Source organism: Gopherus flavomarginatus, chromosome 1 (assembly GCF_025201925.1).
Source record: "Gopherus flavomarginatus isolate rGopFla2 chromosome 1, rGopFla2.mat.asm, whole genome shotgun sequence".
Taxonomy (NCBI): Eukaryota; Metazoa; Chordata; order Testudines; family Testudinidae; genus Gopherus; species Gopherus flavomarginatus.
In genome coordinates this window covers 207,053,090-207,067,282 of record NC_066617.1, presented here as the reverse complement: position 1 = coordinate 207,067,282, position 14,193 = coordinate 207,053,090, and the positions used below count along the sequence as shown (strand labels likewise).

The following is a 14,193-nucleotide window of genomic DNA, read 5'->3' as shown; positions in this document are numbered from 1 at the left end:
ACACATTTTCAAATGCAATTGAGCCTCCTTAGATATATGCCAAAAGCATATGAAAATGTACCTAAGTCAAGTACTCATAAATCTGGAAATGTCTTAGTTTGATGTTATTTTCTGAATAAAAGAGTTTATTATTTCTTTTTAGCCTCACAATTTAATATGAACTCCCTGACCGGTACACTAAATTGTGTCCCTCTTCTCAGACTCCTGAGAACATATGCCTACATTGTGTTAAGCTCTTAAATAACAAAGATTATGTATAATATTCTCTCTCTAGAATCTAAGGGTTTGTCTGCACAACACAGTTAGCCCTGACTTATAACTTGAGCATTATCCCTAACTCAGCTCATCCACACACAAAAATGTCTAGCTGGAAGTAAATGGTGTTTTAAGCTTGAGCTAGCTGGCCTGTCCAGGCATGTCTACACTGCATCTGGGAGTGAGCCTTCTAGCTTGGGTCCACAGACTCATGCTTGCGGGGCTTGTGTTAGCACTATGGAAATAGCTGTGTAGACATTGCTTTGACATTGTGGCTCAGTCTGGAGCTCGAGCTCTCAAGCCCCCTGCCAGGCTTCAGAGGCCAAACTCCAGCCGAGCTGCAGTATCTACAAAGATATTTTTAGAATGCTAGGTGAGCCCTGCTAGCATGAGTGTGTGGACCCGAGCTAGAAGGCTCACTCCCAGATATAGTATAGCCATGCCCTGGGGAGTTGAAGCTCCAGTGCTTCTAATGCTCCAACTAGTAATGTAGTAGGGTTACAACAGGTCCAATTACAACTCAGCAACAGCTAATCCAGTCACTCTATGCTGCTAAACAAATCAGTCTGTAACTCCAATGTTGAGTTGGACACAATTGTGAAATGAAGACAGACAAATTGATAGATTTTAAATAGCAGGCCACACTTTTGTTAAATTATAAATACAGGGGCGAGGTGCTACCTGCCCATCAGCAATTTAATTGTTTCCAGTGTGGGGGTTACAGAGCTCCTACCATATAACACATAACTCAGGGTAGGCTCTTTCACTGATGGCCCCGTCAAGTTCCCCTACCCCTTGAGGCTGACGGATGGCATTTGTTTTGAAGTGTGGTCACTCTTGAGCTAGGCTAGCTCCAGTGCATTAATCTGAGTACCTACTTGAACTAGGGTGGCCAGGTGCCTGGTTTTCGAACAGAAAGTCTGATTGAAAAGGGGACCTGACAGTATCCGGTCAGATCTACTGACTGGACACCCAAAGTCCGGTTACTGTGGGTGAGGGAGGTGGGGAGGCACCGAGTCATCACCCACAGCAGCCCCTATTTAGCCAGGCTGCAGCCTACGTGCATTGAGTGGCTGCAGCTCCCAGCCCTGGCTCCACAGGCAAGTACCTCCCAAGGATAGGAGAGAGGGGAAGAGCAGCGAACGACAGAGGGAAGGGAAAAGAGGAGCAAATGGGGGTGGGGCCTCTGGGGGAAGGGGCAGGGAAGGAGCAGGACCTCAGGGAAGAGGTGGGGCAAGGATGAAGCCTGAGGGGAAGGAGTGGGGCAGGAACAGGTCTTCGGGGGAAGGTGCGGGGCAGGGGTGAGGAAGAGGAGGTTCTGGCACTCCTGCTGGAGTGTCCGCTTTTTAAATATTACAAAGTTGGCAACTCTAACTTGAACTAATTTTTGCAGTGAAGATGAGCCCTAAATTATTGCCTTATTTCAACCACACAATTGTCTGTTTCTACTAGACTTAAGGAGAAAATATACTTTTGATGAGGCAAATAAATATGTTTTTTCATGTTTATATCTATAAACTGACAAACATTCCACTCCTGATAGGTGATGGAACCCATTTACGATGTCCTCTACTAGCAACACAGTGATGGCCCTAGATGACTGTTTCCTCCGTATTATAGTGCCAGAAGATAGTAAGTCAGAAATCTACACAAGAAGCAGAGGCAGTAATGAATCTCCTAGGACCAGTAAGAGCACCAGAAGTAGCAGAATTAATGATTATAGTAGGTGCAGTAGAGAATGTGAAAGTGAAAGTTCTCATGTTAACTATTCTGATGATTTTCTCACTGACTATTCTGAATCAGCTGGCAATAGCAATTATTTAGAACTGTCAGGAACCAAACTGAAGAAACTACAGAAGAAGAAAAATAAGAAAAATGGTCAGCCAAAAGGTAAAAAGAAAATTGTTCTTGTTTCCCCACTAATAAATTAGTTTTTTGACAATAGCCAAATAATATGCACATGAAGATTGGTACTATCCCCACTTCTTGATAGTTTTTGTCTTAATATGTCAAATAAAATTAAAATAAATTTTTGCTTTAGGTCTATTTCAGTCTCATTTGTCAGCCAATATAATATTGAATTAGCCATTTTATACAAAACACTAACAATAAAGAAAATATCCCCCATCAAGCCCACATTTTTACTTTCATGTCTAGAAATGAATTTCCTTAATTCTCACCATTCAAGTGCACAAAGTGACTGTAAAACTCAGGTGCCAACTCTCACCCCTATCCAAGACCCTTGCAGGGTCCCAAAAACTTGTCCAGCCTGAGCCTGAACATCTACATTGCAATTTTATAGCCCCACAGGCCTATCCCTGTGATCCTGAGTCAGCTGACATGGGTCAGCCATGGTCTTTTATTGCAATGTAGACATACTCTTTGGGCCTTCTTCCATGCAGCCCCATACAACTGGAATTCCCAGCTCCATGATCTCATCCATCATGTCTCTACCCGCTTCGCCTTCAAGCCCCTCCTTTTGAGATACTTCTTCCAAAAGGCCTGTAAAACCTAGTCTTTTCCTCAAAGAATTGTTAATAAGACAGGCTGCAGAAAATAATTAAAACTAGAAAACTCTATAGTCAAAAATCATGGAATTAACAAAACACCAGCTAACTTCACTGTGTAATCACTTGTTTGCTTAATCCCATCCCCAGCCTTCATCTGTAACATAATCCAGTATCTGGAAGTTAAAGCTAGACAAATTCAGGCTGGAAACAAGGTGTATTTTTTAACAGTGAGGATAATTAATCATTGGAATAATTTACCCAGAGTTTTGGTGGATTTTCCACCACTGGTAATTTTAGACTCAAGACTGAATACTTTTCTAAAAGCCATGCTCTAGGAATTATTTTTGGGGAAGTTATGTGGCCTGTGTTACACAGGAGGTCAGACTAGAAGATCACAATCTTCCCTTCTGGCCTTGGAATCTATGAATCTGTTTTCTACTTAGAGCCTGCTCTTGTAAATAGTTCATAGCCAGCACTCTCAGGGGAGAGATAGCTCAGTGGTTTGAGCATTGGCCTGCTAAATATAGTATTGTGAGCTCAATCCTTAAGGGGGCCATTTAGGGATCTGGGGCAAAAATCTGCTTCAAGCAGCAGGTTGGACTAGATGACCTCCTGAGGTCCCTTCCAACCCTGATATTCTTTAAAAAAGGGACCTGGCTCTAGATTACCAGCTCTTTAAGGCAAGGACTCTGAATACACATTTTATCTTTAAAATGGCAAGGAGATTTTGGGTGCTATAGCAATTATAATACTAATTCTCTAGGAATGTACTTCCTGGAATGCCTTAGAGCTGCTATGAAATTGAATTTATGCATAAAAGCAAGGAAAACCGTCAGACTTACAGTCCCAACCCTTTAAAATTTCAGTTATACTTCAGAAAGAGACATTGATGCTTAGCAATGGTACCCTTAGAATTTCAGGCTGTCAAGAATATTTATCAAATATGGTATATAAAATGGAAAACTGTATATTCTAAATGCCTGATAATTTAAACAACACTACATTTGTGCTTATAAGCTATTTTTTATTTAGTTCAAATCAAAAGATGGTTTGAAACTGATACAGTTGTGTATAAAATTCCTAGATGCAGATTTGGTAGGGTGTGTACTATTACAATCACTTTGTTTTCTGAATTTTTGCAGTAAGTTATTGTTTTCTTCCTTCTTCATCATGAATTGAATTTTCCTAATCTAAGACCTTATCCAACTCCACTGAAGTCTTTCCATAGGGAATTGGATCAGGTTCATACAACCCTATCCTCTGACAAAGCACACATTGACTTCAATGAATTACTGAGAGACAAACTTTGTTTCAGGTGGCATTGGGGAGACTGTTCTGTAAGCACATCCTACCAGCCTCAGAGAGCCTCATTTGTCTCAGAGAAAGCTGTTGCTGAAATATTAGCACTAAGGCTATCTAGAGTGAAGATGGTTTCTGGGGGAAGATAGTGATCAATAGAATGAGGAAGTGAGGGAACCTTTGGCCCTCATATGGACCTGGCTTTAGTTGTGGCCAAATACTGCCAGGAAAAATCCATGCTATAGATGTATCAGCACAAAATATTTGAACAGTGAAATTTTAGTACAGATTTTGGACACTGCCATACATACTGCCTTTAAGTAGCTTAGGATAACTAGTTATGAGTAAAGATATGTACTGATTTTGCTTTCTGTACCATTAAATGATATGTAAGTCACTATTAGTTTGTTTTGGTCTGAATGCAGGAGGCAAGAAGTTGCCACCTAAGAAGATGCAATTCCAGAATATTTCATTTTTAAGTACTCAGAATAATATGGTTTCCCAGAAAAAAGATGCTACGGCTCAACGTATATTATCTGCAAGACTTCACAAAATTAAAGAGCTGAAAAATGAACTGTCTGACCTCCGGCATAAACTAGAAGCATCAAACTTAGAAAACCAGCTTCTGAAACAGCTTCAGTATCGGCACTTGAAAGCAATAGGGAAATATGAAAATGCGGAGAATAACTTGCCTGATCTTATAGCAAAACATTATAGTGAGGTAAGAACTCTAAGGGGACTCCTTAGGAAGTCTCAGGAACAGGAGCGAAATACATCCAGGAAGCTCAGAGAAGTTGAAGCAGAGCTGTTAAAGACTAAAGATGACTTGCAAGTGTTGCAGAAACTTTCAGAAGACACGAATCTTGCAGAGAGAGAGGAACTTACTCATAGATTATCAATCCTTACAGAAAAAATGGAAGCCAATGATAAGAGAATACAGGTAATATGGAGCATGTCCTTGTATTTTTAGAACTATAATAGGAAATATTTTTGTGAAAGAATAATGCAAGATTATTAATCAATGCATATAAAACGAATATTTATAGTGCAAGCTAACAATACAGAAATTCAGATTCATTTGTTTTAATCCAAAGCTTTCCAAAGTTTAGTGATATTACGAATGAATTACCCATAACTTGAATAAAATCTTGCAAAAATGTATCAGTGGATTAAATCTGGAAATAAAGATTAGTCAAACTGTTGCCCTATTACCTTTAAAAATATGACATACTACTGGAGAGCTGTCTCCAATCTCCCCTTCACTCCTTAGTACAGGTATAGTCAAACATATTGCAGCTGTTGACTAGTGAATTAAACATGAGTCAGGTATCCTAGTCTTAGCTCTGCCACTGGTTTGATATGTGACCTTGGGCAAAAGACTGAATTTATTTGAGCCTTAGGTTATTCATCTGTTAAAAGGATGGACAGTGTTAAAGGAGGGTGATGTGAGGCTTATTAATTAATATATCTAAAGTACTTTGAAATTCTTGTATGAAATGTACAATATAAGTGCTAATATTTATTTCAAGGTTTTTTTTTGGCAGAGTTAATATTTAATTAATTTATATTGTGACCACCATTGTGATATCTAAGGGTATTTGACCAAAACTAATAAAAACAACTGTTGCCAACATTTGAATAGACAGCACTCTTGTTAGGATGCAATATTCTTCCAGAAGGAAATGGAGGGAGGAGAAGCACAAAGAAATAATAATATATTCAGTAAAATGAGAATTGGGAGAGTAGCCATTGGGAAGAATACAAGAACAATTTCCTCATAAATTCATAACACTATTTCCTCCTTATTTCTGGGTGTGGCGATCCCCTAAAACCTACCTCAGAGCTAACATGATCCCATCTGCCCACTTTTGATGCCTCTATCCCTCTGCGCTACAGCAACCTGTCTCCAATGGAAAGGGTTGTATACAGGGGCGGCTCCAGGCCCTAGCATGCCAAGAGCGTGCTTGGGGCGGCAAGCTATAGGGGGCGCTCTGCTGGCGCCGCGAGGACGGCAGGCAGGCTACCTTCGGTGGCTTGCCTGCGGAGGGTCCGCTGGTCCCGTGGCTTCGGAGGACTTCTCGCAGGCACGCCTGCGGGAGGTCCGCCAAATCTGCGGACTGGGGACCTCCCACAGGCAAGCCGCCGAAGGCAGCCTGCTTGCCATGCTTGGGGCGGCAAAATGCCTAGAGCCGCCCCTGGTTGTATATTGTTCTTTCTGAAGCTCATTAATACTGCTCTTGTAGGAGGCTTCTAGAGAGCTATGGAGAATGTTCTTTCCTTACCCCCAAGAGTTGGGCATACTGCCTTTGCAGTGTTCCCAGGGACTTCAGGATTGAAACAGCAAGCATCACAATACCAACTTTTAGGCACCTAGAAAATCACAGAAAAAACACTGTGATTCACAAAGCCTGAATTTGGTGCTTAGGCTCCTATACAATGAATGGGGAGAGAGAGGCAACTTAGAAAGCCAACACACTAGGCAAGGAACCATCTAAGCTAGCCAATGGGAGATGCTGATGAGAGGAGTGTTTTCTGTGCCCCAATCTCTCTCTGATGTAGGCACCTAAATCTGGGCTTCAGGGAGGCTCCTAGGTCTGTTTAGTGATCCACAAATGGGAACCAGCCACCTAATGTCAGGTGACCTAGGCCCTTCTTGAAGGAATGAGTTGTGCACCTGCTTCACACCACACAAAATGGCCACCGGAGAAGTAGAAGGTGGTGGTGGTACCCACAATGTAACTTTAGTTCTGTGCTTAAAACACTCACCTTATGCTGTTAACTACTGAGTCGTGGGATATACTGATGTGGGGATCCCTCAATCTCTCCTTTGAAGCTGTTCCACTGTGGATTAAATAATGAACAAGTGAATGGACCTGGGGTCTCCCATATGGGTGCCCTAACATACACACGCACACACACACCACACACTGGAGCAGTCATTGGGTCAGAGAGAGAGTGAGTGAGAATGACTCTGACTCACTGTTCCTTAGGGAACTGATTGGCAGGATCCCCTGGGAAGCTAATATGAGGGAGAAAGGAGTCCAACGGAGCTGGCTGTACTTTAAAGAAGCCTTATTGAGAACACAGGAACAAACCATCCCGATGTGCAGAAAGAATAGCAAATATGGCATGCAACCAGCTTGGCTTAACAGTGAAATCTTTGGTGAGCTTAAACTCAAAAAGGAAGCTTATAAGAAGTGGAAATTTGGACAGATGACTGGGGGGAGTATAAAAATATTGCTAGAGCATGCAGAGGTGTAATCAGGAAGGTCAAGGCATGAATGAAATTGCAGCTAGCAAGGGATGTAAAGGGTAACAAGAAGGGTTTCTACAGGTATGTTAGCAACAAGACGAAGGTCAGGGAAAGTGTGGGACCCTTATTGAACGAGGGAGGCAACCTAGTGGCAGATGATTTGGAAAAAGCTGAAATACTCAATGCTCTTTTTGCCTCAGTCTTCACAGACAAGGTCAGCTCCCAGACTGCTGCAGTGGGAAACACAGTATGGGGAGGAAGTGAGCAGCCCTCATTGGTGAAAGAACAGGTTAAGGACTATTTTGAAAAGCTGGACATGCACAAGTCCATGGGGCCAGATCTAATGAGTCCAAGGGTGCTGAGGGAGTTGGCTGATGTGATTGCAGAGCCATTGGCCATTATCTTTCAAAATTCATGGTGATTGAGGGAGGTCCCAGATGACTGGAAAAAGGCAAATATAGTACCCATATTTTAAAAAGGAAAGAAAGAGAACCTGCGGAACTACAGATCGGTCAGCCTCACTTCAGTCCTCGGCAAAATCATGGAGTAGGTCCTCAAAGAATCCATTTTGAAGCACTTGGAGGAGTTCAGAAGGTAATCAGGAACAGTCAACATGGACTCACCAAGAGCAAGTCATGTCTGACCAACCTGATAGCCTTCTTTGGTGAGATAACTGGCTCTGTGGATATGGGGAAAGCAGTGGATGTGATATATCTTGACTTCAGCAAAGCTTTTGATACAGTCTTCCACAGTGTTCTTGCCAGCATGTTAAAGAAGTATGGATTGGATGAATGGACTATAAGGTAGATAGAAAGCTGGCTAGATCATCGGGCTCAACAGGTAGTGATCAACAGCTTGATGTCTAGTTGGCAGCCGATATCAAGCAGAGTGCCCCAGGGGTCGGTCCTGGGGCCAGTTTTATTTAACATCTTTATTAATGATCTGGATAATGGGATGAATTGCAGCCTCAGCAAGTTCACAGATGAAACTAAGCTGGCGGGAGAGGTAGATACACTGGAGGGTAGGAATAGGGTCCAGAGTGATCTAGACAAATTGGAGGATTGGGCCAAAAGAAATCTGATGAGGTTCAATGAGGACAAGTGCAGAATCCTGAACTTAGGAAGGAAAAATCCCATGCACTGCTACAGGCTGGGGACCAACTGGCTAAGCAGCATTTCTGCAGAAAAGGACCTGGGGGTTACAGTGGACGAGAAGCTGGATATGAGTCAGCAGTGTGTCCTTGTTGCCAAGAAGACCAACGGCATATTGGGCTGTATTAGTAGGAGCATTGCCAGCAGATCGAGGGAAGTGATTATTCCCTCTATGCAGCACTGGTGAGGCCACACCTGGAGTATTGTGTCCAGTTTTGGTCCCCTCACTACAGAAGGGATGTGAACAGATTGGAGAGAGTTCAGTGGAGGGCAACGAAAATGATTAGGGTGCTGGGGCACATGACTTGTTAGGAGAAGCTGAGAGAACTGGGGTTATTTAGTCTGCAGAAGAGAAGAGTGAAGGGGGATTTGATAGCAAGGGGGTTCCAAAGAGGATGGAGCTAAGCTGTTCTCAGGGGTGGCAGATGACAGAACAAGAAGCAATGGTCTCAAGTTTCAGTGTGGGAGGTCTAGTTTGGACATTAGGAAACATTATTTCACTAAGAGGGTGGTGAAGCACTGGAATGGGTTACCTAGGGTAGTGGTAGAATCTCCATCTTTAGAAGTTTTTAAAGCCTGGTTTGACAAAGCCCTGGCTGGGATTATTTAGTTGGTGTTGGTCCTGCTTTGAGCAGGGGATTGGACTAGATGACCTCCTGAGGTCTCTTCCAACCCTAATATTCTATGATTCCATGACTTTGTAGGCTGGTGGTTAGAGCACCCACATGGGAGACCTGAAGTCCAGTAACCCCTCCTCCATTCACTCCACTATTTATTCACAAAGGAACAGCTTCAGCAGGAGAGATTGAGGAAGCCCCACATAAGAATATCCTGTAGTTCAGTGGTTAGAGAACCCTCCTAAGAAATAGGAGATTCCCCTGCTCAAGTCTGTTCTCACCCTCTGTCAGAGAGTGGGGAATTGAACCTGTATTTCCCACATCCCAGGTGAGTGTTCTAACCACTGGACTAAAAGTTATAAGGTGGACACCACTCCTTTCTCTTCCAGCTGGATTTTGAATCGGACCCAATCTGGAAGGGAAGGCACCTACTGGATCAAGCCCTATTTAGGCAGCCCAATGCCTATCTTCCCCCGGTTCATTAATCACTCTGGACTTAGGTAGGAGGGAGCCATCTGGACTCCCAGAGTGGGGCAGTGGTGGGCATATCCCAGAGTCTAAAACTTAGGTGCCTAGGGAACTTTTACAGTGGAAAGTTAAGCACCAAGTGAGTTTAGGTGCCTACAGAGTTAGGCAGCAGCCAAGCAGAAGTTTAGTGGATTGCAGTGCTGCCCCACATGGGGATTTAGGAGCCTAACTCTGGAGTTTAGGTGCCTGAAGTACTTCATGCATATCCTTACTTTTACTCCTTCCAACTTAGATGTAGACTATTCAAACTTGAATTCATAACTGTATCAAACACAAATATTTTAGTAAAAAAGTAATGGCTTACAGAACTGTTAAAAAATAATGTCCCCGAGAGAGTGTAATATAGGCATAGGATGAGAGAAAATAAAGAAGATTCCATGCCTTTAATGTCTCTACTTCTTGACTCTCATTGTCTCTATGGGGAAAGCCTCCATCTCTGATTTTTAATAAAATCTTATAACAGTGAAGTTACCCTCCAGAAATTCATTTCTACTCTATTAAAAGAATAACTGAACTCAGCTACCATTCTGAAAACTGTTTATTTGTAAAACCCCCACTGAGAGTCAGTAGAAAGTCTTGCTCATGGAGACTTTGCAGGATTGGGTGCTTAGCTTATAACTTTGATACCGACACAGTGCATTGCAATTACAGCTTATCTAAATGATACCCGACCTGATTCTCATTTATACTGCCAGAGTGGTGTAAAGGGGCTTTAATGTAAATGAGAGTCAGGTCCTGATGATCCCCCCAAAAAAGACTGTATTGGATAACACATCAGGAGTTTAGTATATTGACTTATTTTTAATTTTTGAATACTTAGATATTGATTTTTTTTGGTAAACTTTGTTTTGAAACCAGCTTTTATTAATTTTAGATGTAAATGGAGACACTGCATTTTTGTTTTATTACAAACTTCTAATTTCAGATTTTATTTACAGTAGAATATGATTATTAGAAGTTTCATTTTTCATTATGTTACTCTGCTTATTTTTTAAACCTGGTGTGAATTGAAATTCTTCAGCAGTTCCAGTGAATATACCACATGGTTAAATATATAATGTTTCTAGGGCTTAGAAAAACAGCTGAAGTTGAACAGTAGCATCTTTAGTCGTCAATTGGCAGCTGAGAATAGGAAGACTGTAGCAGCTCGGACAATCACAAAGAACTTGCAAATGGAAATTAAGTCTCTTCAACAAAAAATTAAGGTACCTAAGGTTTAAAATAGGTTTCTTTTTTTTATAAAAGTGCCACATGTCTTACGTTATATGTTCCTGTTACCTTCATTATATTCTTAAATAAGATAACTAAGGAATATGTAATGCAAAATGTATACACTGCAAAAATATCAAAAAGTAAAATAAATTAAATTATAATTACATCTCTGAAGTAGATCAATAACTAGTAGAAATTAACAATATCTGCCTGTTACCATTTGATGAATCTGGATCAGCATGTTATGCTACAGCTGTATCAGGGTTCCACAGGGGTCAGTCCTAGGCCTAGTCCTATTCAACATTTTCATTAATGACTTGGATAATGGAGTGGAGAGTATGCTTATAAAATTTGCAGATGACACTGTGACGGGTTGCCCCCCTTAGGATGCCACGTAATGTGCTGAGATACCACTGAGCCCACCTGTTTTGCCAGCCTGGGCGCCCTTTTACCTGTCTTGCTGAGCCAGGCTCTTAAGTCTTCTCCAGCACACGCACAGGCAGGGCCACACCCAACTGCAGAACAACACAGACACTGAGATCAGCTCTGGGAAGACTCACCTTAAGGGACTTGCCCCAGCATTCAGGTGTCCACCTCTCTTGAAGTGCAGACCCAAAGGTATATTATGAAATCCGCCTCCTCCCTCAATGTGGAGGAAGGTATGCACAACCTCTTACCCCCCCACACCTCAATTATGAATTGCACAAATGAGGTTATATTATAAACAAGAAATAAGTTTATTAACTACAAAAGGTGAATTTTAAGTGGTTAAAGAGATAGCAAACAGAACAAAGCAGATTATTAAGCAAACAAAACACATAAGCTAAGGTGGTTTCACTAAATAGTAATTTCTCACCCTAGATATAGAAAGTCTTGAAAGGCAGCTGCACTGGTCTCCAGCTTGAGACCTCAGGTATTATTACTCACAAGCTAGACACCCTTCCAGCTTGGGATCTACCCTTCTCCCCTCAGTTCAGTTCTTGGTTCCAGGTGTTTTTCAGTGTCTCTTTGGGTGGGGAGGCAGAGAAGAACCACAATGATGTCACTCCCCTCTTGTATAAGGCAGGAACCCTTTGTCTTCCAGTGGAAAAACACTGGCATTCCAAAAGGGGAGGTGGGATATCCAGAACTAGGATACTCGGTCCCATGCCTCTGCATGGCTGTAGCAGCCATTGCTCGTAGGCTGTCTCGAACGTCCAAAGGAAGACTTAGCTCTTTTACAGTCCATTGTCTTTGCTAATGGGTCATTAGCACTGTCTGGCTTTCTCCTAGTTGTAACTGAAGGGCTAGTTAGGGGTTACACCCAAAGTAGCCCATTTGAAACACAGATACATGGTCAATATTCCTACTTCAGATACAGAAATGATATGGGCATACAAATTGGATAATCACATTCAGTAAATCATAACTTTTCCAATGATACCTTACAAGACCCATCTTGCATAAAGTACATCTCAGTGATGTCATATTCATATCATAAGCATATTTCCATAAAGAATATGGAGTGTAATGTCACAGACACCAAGCTGGGAGGGGTTGCAAGCATTTTGGAGGACAGGATTAGAATTCAAAATAATCTTGTCAAATTGGAGAATTGGTCTGAATTCAGCAAAATGAAATTCAATACAAACAAATGCAAAGTACTGCACTTAGGAAAGAAAAATGAAATGCACAACTACAAAATGGGAAGTAACTAGGTAGTCATGCAGAAAAGGATCTGGATGTTATAGTGGATCACAAACTGAGTATGAGCCAACAATGTGATGCAGTTTATCCACTTCTGTGGAAACCACACCCCTAGGAGGGATCTAGTCTCTAAAATAACGATTGTGGGATTCCTCCCCCCGCATCATTCAGTTAGAAGTGGAATAGGCTGTGCAGTCTGCTTCAGTGTTGGCATATCTCTGGGCAGAGATGCTGACTTTGGGATTTCCCAGGAGGTGCTGGACCCCTTCTCTGCCCCAGGCCCTGCCCCACTCCACCAAAGACCCTGCCCCTGCCCTGCCTCTTCCCACCCCCACCCCACCCCACCTCACCTCTTCCTATCCCCGTTCTGCCCCCTCCCTCTGCCACCTCCTGCCCCCACTCTTCTCCCTCATCTACAGCACTTCCTGAATGTCACTGGACAGCTGATCGCGACAGGCAGGAGGTGCTGGGAGGAAGGGGGAAGAGCTGATTGGCAGGGCCACTGGCGGCTGGGAGGTGCTGTGGGGAAGGAGAAGGAGCTGATCCGCGGGACTGCCGGTGGGTGCCGAGAACCCACTGTTTTTTTCCGGTGGGTGCTCCAGCCCCCGAGAATCCACGGAGTCAGCGCCTTTGTCCCTGGGGACAGATGAGAGGCCAGGACCATCTGCACCGAAGCACCGTGCAGCCATACAGCTTTGCACCAACAGGCCTCCTCCTCTCTTGTTCTTTGGCAATATGACTGCAACAAGGGATTCCCCCTAGCTGCAGCAGCCCCTAAGGAATCCTGGGGGAGGACTTAGCAGAACAGGAGTGGGATACAATGTCTGTCCTATTCCCAGGTGAATTACAGGCTCACGGGGTACCCATGGACCCAAAGACTTGATCACCCCTCCTCACAAGTTGGTCCCCTCCATGTGCAGATCTGGGGAGGAGGGACAATTGCAGGACCATGAGCTTTAAACCTCACAGTGTCACTTTAATGAAAAGCTATTTTGAAATGCAGATTGTTTGCACTAAGTTTCTATTACTACCGTAACACTTATCTGAAATATTTCATTTAATTGTTAACTGAAGAAGTCCTCTAAAATTGTGGGTACTGTTTTCTGTGCCTCTATTTTCGATGCCCAATTTTCTGTATTTAAGTTTTTAGGTGAACAAAACTTGGATCTTTAGCACAAACAGCAATTGGGCATGCCAATCAACCTGACTTCTGTGCTGAAATACAGTAACACCTCGCTTAATGTTGTAGTTATGTTCCTGAAAAATGCGACTTTAAGTGAAATGATGTTAAGCGAATCCAATTTCCCCATAAGAATTAATGTAAATGGGGGGGGTTAGGTTCCAGGGAAATTTTTTTCACCAGACAAAAACCTATATAATATATATATATATACACACAGTATAAGTTTTAAACAATTTAATACAATGATGATTGTGAAGCTTGGTTGAGGTGGTGAAGTTAAAAGTGGAAGAGGGTGGGATATTTCCCAGGGAATGCTGCTAAATGATGAACTAGCATTCGGCTGAGCCAGTGACGTAGCCAGGTGGAGGGAAGAGGGGAAGCAGGAAAAAAAGGCACCACCCATTGCAGCGCATTTACTGACCGGGCAGCGCTCCAGGTCTTTGGCGGCACCTTGGCAGCGGGGCCTTCACTCGCTCCACAGGTCTTCGGCGGCACTTTG

At 42.8% G+C, this 14,193-nt stretch overlaps 2 protein-coding genes across 2 annotated transcripts in view; one reads left to right on the top strand and one right to left on the bottom strand.

Moving 5' to 3' along the window:
• Nucleotides 1-14,193, bottom strand: part of LOC127030264 (guided entry of tail-anchored proteins factor 1-like) — a 134,759-nt gene that overhangs the window by 85,151 nt on the left and 35,415 nt on the right. The window lies entirely within an intron of this gene.
• LCA5L (lebercilin LCA5 like) overlaps nt 1-14,193 on the top strand; it is a 32,174-nt gene that overhangs the window by 1,115 nt on the left and 16,866 nt on the right. The window contains exons 2-4 of the mRNA XM_050916383.1: nt 1,799-2,145; nt 4,490-5,004; nt 10,681-10,818. Of these exons, the coding sequence (XP_050772340.1) occupies nt 1,818-2,145; nt 4,490-5,004; nt 10,681-10,818 (981 nt within the window). The 5' untranslated portion in view covers nt 1,799-1,817. The remainder of the gene's footprint in view (nt 1-1,798; nt 2,146-4,489; nt 5,005-10,680; nt 10,819-14,193) is intronic.